Below are 8353 nucleotides of genomic sequence, written 5' to 3'. Positions count from 1 at the left end.
TTTGGATTTGATATCCCGCTTTATCACTACCCGAAGGAGTCTCAAAGCGGCTAGCATTCTCCTTTCCCTTCCTCCCCAACAAACACTCTTGTGAGGTGAGTGGGGCTTAGAGACTTCAGAGAAGTGTGACTGGCCCAAGGTCACCCAGCAGCTGCATGTGGAGGAGCGGAGACGCGAACCCGGTTCCCCAGATTACGAATCTACCGCTCTATGCTAAATACCACTTACCACTGTATGCTAAATACAGCTGGGTTTATTCTGGAGTGCAGATTATGAATAATTGTTGCTACAGATGATTTTCAGACGGAGATGGGAGTTTCCTTTTCGGTGCCTGCTCTGTGGAACACCCTCCCAGCAGATGTCAAAGGAAAAAACCACTACCAGACTTTTAGAAGACATCTGAAGGCAGCCCTGTTTAGGGAAGCTTTTAATATTTGATGCATTACTGTATTTTAATATTTTGTTGGAAGCTGCCCAGAGTACCTGGGGAAACCCAGCCAGATGGGAAGGGTATCAATAAATCATCATCATCATCATCAATTTTTTTGTATTTTTTATATTTTTAATATTTTCTATTAAGATTCCTTTATTTCTAATTTAGGAGGACACACATAGGAAGAGGAGAGTTGGAGGTGCGAGGGACCTGCAAGGAACGCAGGGAAGGAAGGATCTCTCAGGGAGGGATACGGGGAGAAGAGGGGGTCATGCAGGGGAGAAGTGGGGGAGCCTGCCTTTCTATGGGTTGATGAATGATATGATATATATGATACAAAGGTCATAAACAGTATTTTTAGTTTATATCCCCCCTTTCTCTTTTCTATACAATTGTATTTTGTAAGGGTTGTTTAATATTTTTTGTTTTATTTCTCTTTTTTGCTTTCCCCTCTGTATGAATTCTGCGATGCGAAGTGAGATGGGAGCTCTTTCTGAAGCTCTTCCCACATTTCAAGCACTGATAGGGTTTCTCTCCTGTATGAGTTCTTTGATGCAAAGTGAGTTTCGTCTGCTCCCGGAAGTTCTTCCCACATTCCAAGCAGTGATACGGTTTCTGCCCTCTATGAATTCTTTGATGGTAAGTGAGACTGTCCTTCCACCTGAAGCTCTTCCCGCATTCGAAGCACTGATAGGGTTTTTCTCCTGTATGAGTTCTTTGATGCAAAGTGAGCTTGGCCCCCTCCCCGAAGCTCTTCCCGCATTCGAAGCACTGATAGGGTTTTTCTCCTGTATGAGTTCTTTGATGGGAAGTGAGATGGGAGCTCTTTCTGAAGCTTTTTCCACATTGCAAGCACTGAAAGGGTTTTTCCCCTGTGTGAATTCTTCGATGGGAAGTGAGATGTGCGCTTTGATTGAAGCTCTTTCCACATTTCAAGCACTGATAGGGTTTCTCCCCTGTATGAATTCTGTGATGGGAAGTCAGATGGGAGCTATCAGTGAAGCTCCTTCCACATTCGAAGCACTGATATGGTTTCTCCCCTGTATGAGTTCTTTGATGCAAAGTGAGTTTTGTCTGCTCCCGGAAGTTCTTCCCACATTCGAAGCATTGATAGGGTTTCTCCCCTGTATGAGTTCTTTGATGCAAGGTGAGTTTCGTCCGCTCCCGGAAGTTCTTCCCACATTCCAAGCAGTGATACGGTTTCTGCCCTCTATGAATTCTTTGATGGTAAGTGAGACTGTCCTTCCACCTGAAGCTCTTCCCGCATTCCAAGCACTGATAGGGTTTCTCCCCAGTATGAGTTCTTTGATGCAAAGTGAGTTTCGTCCGCTCCCGAAAGCTCTTTCCACATTCTAAGCACTGATAGGGTTTCTCCCCTGTATGAATTCTTTGATGGGAAGTGAGAGAGCTGCTTTGACTGAAGCTCTTTCCACATTCCAAGCACTGATAGGGTTTCTCCCCTGTATGAGTTCTTTGATGGGAAGTGAGATGTGCGCTTTGATTAAAGCTCTTCCCACATTCCAAGCATTGATAGGGTTTCTGCCCTGTATGAATCATTTGATGAGAATTGAGATGGGCCCTCTGACTGAAGCTCTTTCCACATTCCAAGCACTGATAGGGTTTCTCCCTGCTCTGTCCTCTTTTGTGTGAAGTGAGGCTATCCCTCTGAACGAAGCTCTTTCTTTGACGGGAGGTGGAATGGGAGCTCTGACGGATGTTCTCTCCACACTCTGAATATTTATATGACTTCTCCGCTATGTGGATTCTGTTGTGCTCCCCCTTGTTCTTCCCTTCTAATTCCTCACCATCTGCAGTGAAGAGAGAAGCGAATTAGAGGCTCAGGAAGAAATAGAGCTCCAGATCATTGAACCAAGTTAATTAATGCTTGTGATAGAGGAAGAACTAAAAATAGTTAGATGTGGGGCCTCTCTATAGTTTTCACTGCCTTGGTTGGCTGGTATTTACTGACATATTGCTTGGCTTTTATCCGGAATGGATTTTGTTCTGGCTCAATTCTGGAATCCACTCCATCTCCAAGGTCAGTCATCTCTTTGGTCAATCAAATGCAAACAGAAGCAAAAACAACAAGCCTGACAGAATGTTCCTTGTTTTTAAAAGCAAAGTTATTCCAAAAAGAAAAAGACAACACACAGAGGCCCCATCTGCATTCAAACTGCAAAGCAGGATCAGTGAGTTGTCCGACATTGGCAGGGCATCCAGATCACAGAACTGGTTTTAGACATTTAGAGCTGTGGTGACTGGGGAGCTGTGACCTATTCCTGGCTCAAATTGCCTGCAGATGACAAAGGAGCAGGCAGACAGGTGGAGGAACCCGAAAAGGTGCTCCCCTTCTCCATCTCCATCCGCCTGCCTGCCTCCCCCCACCCCCTAGCTGAGCAAGCCCCAATTCCTCTCTGGCTCCATCCATCCAGGTCCCCATCTCCACTCCCCTGGGACTCACCAGATCTCTCAGAGGTCCCTGGGAGGGAATGCTCAGAGGTTGAGAGGAGGGATGCAGGAGACAACCTGACCAGGTCAACTGTCCATCTTCCCCCTTCCATCCTTGCTAGGTTTGCAGGATCCGTCTCTTTCATCCTTCCTGAGGAGTCGAGGAGCCAAAACAAGCTAGAGGGTCCTGGGAGAGAGGAAGAAGCAAAGGGAGCCTCAGAGGCCCTGCAGGGATTTTCTGGCTGGAGGGGAAGCCTCCCAATATGTTGGGGGCCCCACCCACAGCAAAATCCCTGCTTTATCTCATTTCTGGCCAGAGAACTTTCCCTCTTCACCCTCCATCCCTCCATGTTCCCATCTCCCCTCCCCTGGAACTCACCAGATCTCTTGGAGGTCCCTGGGAGGGAACGCTCAGAGGTTGAGAGGAGTGATGCAGGAGACAACCTGACCAGGTCAACCGTCCATCTTCCCCCTTCCATCCTCACTAGGGTTGCAGAATCTGTCCCTTTTATCCTTCCTGAGGAGTCAAGGAGCCAAAACGAGCTGCAGGGTCCTGGGAGAGAGGAAGAAGGAAAGGGAGCCTCAGAGGCCCTGCAGGGATTCTCCTGCCCTAGATATTCTCCTGCCCCTGGAGAAGCACAAATGGGGCGGCCCCTTCCCAAGAGAAGCCCCATTTCTATACCTCTCCAGTGGTAGAGAGTTGGATGTGGTCAAAAATGAGATGGCAAGAATAAATATTGACATCCTAGGCATCAGTGAACTAAAATGGACAGGGATGGACAAATTCAGTTCAGATGACCATCATAACTACTACTGTGGGCAAGGATCCCGTAAAAGAAATGGAGTGGCCCTCATAGTCAAGAAAAGAGTGGCAAAAGCTGTACTGGGATGCAATCTCAAAAATGATAAAATGATCTTGATACGAATCCAAGGCAGACCTACAAGAAATTGAATACAGATTTCCTAAGAATAGCAAGGAGAGACAAGAGGGCCTTCTTAAATGAGCAATGCAAAGAAATAGAGGAAAACAATAGAATGGGAGAAAACCAGAGATCTGTTCAATAAAATTGGAGATATGAAAGGAACATTTTGTACAAAGATTACCATAATAAAGAACAAAAGTGGTAAGGACCTAACAGAAGCAGAAGACATCAAGAAGAGGTGGCAAGAATACACATAGGAATTATACCAGAAAGATATGGATGTCTCGTACACCCCAGGTAGTGTGGTTGCTGACCTTGAGCCAGACATCCTGGAAAGTGAAGTCAAATGGGCCTTAGAAAGCACTGCAAATAACAAGGCTAGTGGAAGTGATGGTATTCCAGCTGAACTATTTAAAATTTTAAAAGATGATGCTGTTAAGGTGCTACACTCAATATACCAGCAAATTTGGAAAACTCAGCAGTGGTCAGAAGATTGGAGAAGATCAGTCTACATCCCAATCCCAAAGAAGGGCAGTGCCAAAGAATGCTCCAACTACCGCACAATTGCACTCATTTCACACGCTAGCAAGGTTATGCTTAAAATTCTACAAGGCAGGCTTAAGCAGTATGTGGATCGAGAACTCCCAGAAGTGCAAGCTGGATTTAGAAGAGGCAGAGGAACCAGAGACCAAATTGCAAACATGCGCTGGATTATGGAGAAAGCTAGAGAGTTCCAGAAAGACATCTACTTCTGCTTCATTGACTATGCAAAAGCCTTTGACTGTGTCGACCACAGCAAACTATGGCAAGTTCTTAAAGAAATGGGAGTGCCTGATCACCTCATCTGTCTCCTGAGAAATCTCTATGTGGGACAAGAAGCTACAGTTAGAACTGGATATGGAACAACTGATTGGTTCAAAATTGGGAAAGGAGTACGACAAGGCTGTATTTTGTCTCCCTGCTTATTTAATTTATATGCAGAATACATCATGCGAAAGGCTGGGCTGGATGAATCCCAAGCTGGAATTAAGATTGCCGGAAGAAATATCAACAACCTCAGATATGCAGATGACACAACCTTGATGGCAGAAAGTGAGGAAGAATTAAAGAACCTTTTAATGAGGGTGAAAGAGGAGAGCGCAAAATATGGTCTGAAGCTCAACATCAGAAAAAAGAAGATCATGGCCACTGGGCCCATCACCTCCTGGCAAATAGAAGGGGAAGAAATGGAGGCAGTGAGAGATTTGACTTTCTTGGGCTCCATGATCACTGCAGATGGTGACAGCAGCCACGAAATTAAAAGACACCTGCTTCTTGGGAGAAGGGCAATGACAGGCCTAGACAGCATCTTGAGAAGTAGAGACATCACCTTGCCAACAAAGGTCCGTGTAGTTACAGCCATGGTTTTCCCAGTAGTGATGTATGGAAGTGAGAGCTGGACCATAAAGAAGGCTGATCGCCGAAGAATTGATGCTTTTGAATTATGGTGCTGGAGGAGACTCTTGAGAGTCCCATGGACTGCAAGGAGATCAAACGCATCCATTCTTAAGGAAATCAGCCCTGAGTGCTCACTGGAAGGACAGATCGTGAAGCTGAGGCTCCAGTACTTTGGCCACCTCATGAGAAGAGAAGACTCCCTGGAAAAGACCCTGATGCTGGGAAAGATGGAGGGCACAAGGAGAAGGGGGTGACAGAGGACGAGATGGTTGGATAGTGTTTTCGAGGCTACCAGCATGAGTTTGACCAAACTGCGGGAGGTAGTGGAGGACAGAGGCGCCTGGCGTGCTCTGGTCCATGGGGTCACGAAGAGTCGGACACGACTAAACGACTAAACAACAACAACATTCAAGTAACATCATGGGGAAAATTATGGAAGGAGAGTTGGAATTTTACGGCTTGTGAGGCAATAACAGAAAATTTGAAAAAGATGTTTTAAATAAGGAAATATTTCTTTACGCCACAGTGGCAGTGAGAACATTTATTGGCAATTAATTGCCAAAAATTGGGAAAAAAAGAAATAATTCTGACAAAAAAAAGCGCTCTTTGGAGGGTCCCTGGCACTCGGGAAGAGACCATAAATTTTGTTACTACTCCGGGTCAACGCTATCTTTCTCCTTAATTCCTCATGAAGTTTCCTAATACCAGTTATACCATATGCCTTATACCATTTTTTAAAATTCTATGATTATCCCTGCTGTGTTTTATTTAATGGAAATTGAGACTGGTTTCCTAGGTGAAGCTTTTTACACATTCTAAGCAGTCCCTTGCAGGAAATATTTAATGGAGAATTAGATTCACCAAAAGAACGAAGCCAGACAAATGTAGAAAGGGAAAAAGAAAATTAAACAGGATGTACCTCCACGTCCCTAAGATCTCTGAAGCCTACATGGAAGAAGGCCTGGGCAGCTCAGAGCAGCCTCATCCTGGTTGGAAAAGGCAGGACTGGTGGAAGAATATTCCCAGACAGAACAGGAGATGCATCTCCTATGGAGAGTTGTGGGTGTGTTAACATCTCAGATGCTGCAGGTGGCGCTATGGGGCTCCCTCAATATAGAGGAGGTTTGTCCTTCAGAGATCTGTATGGAATTTCAAAACTGATCTTATGATCCAGCAGGGAGCCTTACCAGAGGCAACGATCCCAGGATTCTCCTCCTTGACTTCCTTCTGCAGAGCTCTCTGGTCAGGATCCAGCAAAGCCCAGTCCTCCTCTGTGAAAGGAACAGCTACGTCTTCAAAGCCCACTGGACCCTAAGGGAAAAGGGGAGAATAAAGATGATATTATTCTACACGTTGCTCAGTTCTTTTCTGTAACAATTTTGTTGTGTATTTAATTGATGGGTACAGTGGTACCTCGGGTTACAGACGCTTCAGGTTACAGACTCCACTAACCCAGAAATAGTACCTCGGGTTAAGAACTTTGCTTCAGGACTAGAACAGAAATTGCATGGTGGTGGTAGCGGTGGCCCCATTTTCTAAAGTGGTACCTCAGGTTAAGATCAGTTTCAGGTTAAAAATGGACCTTCAGAATAAATTAAGTTCTTAACCTGAGGTAAGGTACCCCTGCCCGTACGGGCCAGTCTTGACAGACTCTAGGGTTGTGCGCCCATCTCACTCAAGAGGCCAGGGGCCAGCGCTGTCCGCAGACACTTCCGGGTCACGTGGCCAGCGTGACAAAGCCGCATCTGGCGAGCCAGCGCAGCACACGGAACGCCGTTTACCTTCCCGCTAGTAAGCGGTCCCTATTTATCTACTTGCACCCGGAGGTGCTTTTGAACTGCTAGGTTGGCAGGCGCTGGGACCGAGCAACGGGAGCTCACCCCGCCGCAGGGATTCGAACCGCCGACATTTTGATCAGCAAGTCCTAGGCACTGAGGCTTTAACCCACAGCACCACCCGCGTCCCTATTAACCCGAGGTACCACTGTATTAATCTTTGTGTAAGCGGGGGAATTCACACAATAATAATTTTATTATCTATACGGTACTCATCTTCAGGTAAATCTTTGCAAGCATTCCCATTTCCCAGATGGAAGGACCTCCTCTCCCTTCATCTGGTGGGGTGGACCCTCCCCCTGCCCTCAAGCCAACTTCAAGGGGCACCAGGAGGGGGAGGGGAGGGAATGGTTGGTTGGTTGGTTGGTTGGCATCCGTCTGTCTTAGGGGACCATGGAAGAGTCTGTCTTTGGGAGTGAGATCTGGGGGAGAGACATGTGTTGTTGCATCTGGGACACAGGAAGTGGTGCTGGAGATGCAGTGGGGCTTTTCTCCTCCCTGTGCTCCCCCCATGTGGGAATGTTCCCGTCTGGCTGCAGCCTCAGTTCCCAAAGGTGACTTATCCCTCCCTCTGTTGGGGGTTTATTTCCTTGACCCCAAGCCCCCTCCCCCAAAAGGAAGGCAGCATCTGGATCCCAAAGGAAGAGCAGAGCTGCAGACCTCCTGCGATCTCCCCCCCTCCCTGGCTTGGCAGAGAGGACAAAGGAGGACCCTCTGCTCCCCGACTTGGGGGTCTCCCCCCCCCGCGCATGATCTGAGCAGGGACCCCCATGCCCCCTCCCTGCCCCCCTGGGACCCCCTTCTCCCCATTGCACCCTCGGGGGAGGAGAGAGGAGACTCACCCGAGTCCAGGAGGGGCTTTTGCAAAGGAGAGAGAAGAAAGCGGGGAGGGAGGGAGGGGGGAGGGGCTCCTGCTCTGGAGGACCTTGCCCCCTCCCCCTTCACTTCCTGTCCTCTCTAGGAATCCAGCTCTGCTCCTTTTAACCCTTGCCAAGCCGAGTCCTCCCCTCCATCTCCCTGCCTGCAGTTTTCCTGCGCCTGCGCCTGCGCTCTAGGGGCTGCCCCCCCCCTTATCTCCTGGGGGGGAGAAGAGGCGAAGGACTGCCTAGTGGCGGGAGGTGCCTTGGGCTCAGAAATGGCTCCCTCCAGACACCCCCCCCAAAACACCCTCCAGCTGGGGGGGGAGGGAGGGGGGCTTCCCCCCAAAAAATACCCCCCCCCAGTCAAGCGTGTTTTTCTGCTTCTGGAGCCGCTTTTCAGAGGAGGAAGAGTCTCAG

At 48.0% G+C, this 8353-nt stretch overlaps 1 protein-coding gene across 1 annotated transcript in view; it reads right to left on the bottom strand.

Annotated features, from left to right (window-relative positions):
• Positions 1-237: 237 nt before the first annotated feature.
• The window catches only part of LOC144326682 (uncharacterized), a 45796-nt gene continuing 37680 nt past the window's right edge, over positions 238-8353 (bottom strand). The window contains exon 8 of the mRNA XM_077923425.1: positions 238-2098. Coding sequence (XP_077779551.1) covers positions 818-2098 — 1281 coding nt within the window. The 3' untranslated portion in view covers positions 238-817. The remainder of the gene's footprint in view (positions 2099-8353) is intronic.

The sequence above is a fragment of the Podarcis muralis genome, chromosome 2 (genome assembly GCF_964188315.1).
Source record: "Podarcis muralis chromosome 2, rPodMur119.hap1.1, whole genome shotgun sequence".
NCBI lineage: Eukaryota > Metazoa > Chordata > Lepidosauria > Squamata > Lacertidae > Podarcis > Podarcis muralis.
This window is presented reverse-complemented; position numbering and strand designations above follow the sequence as displayed.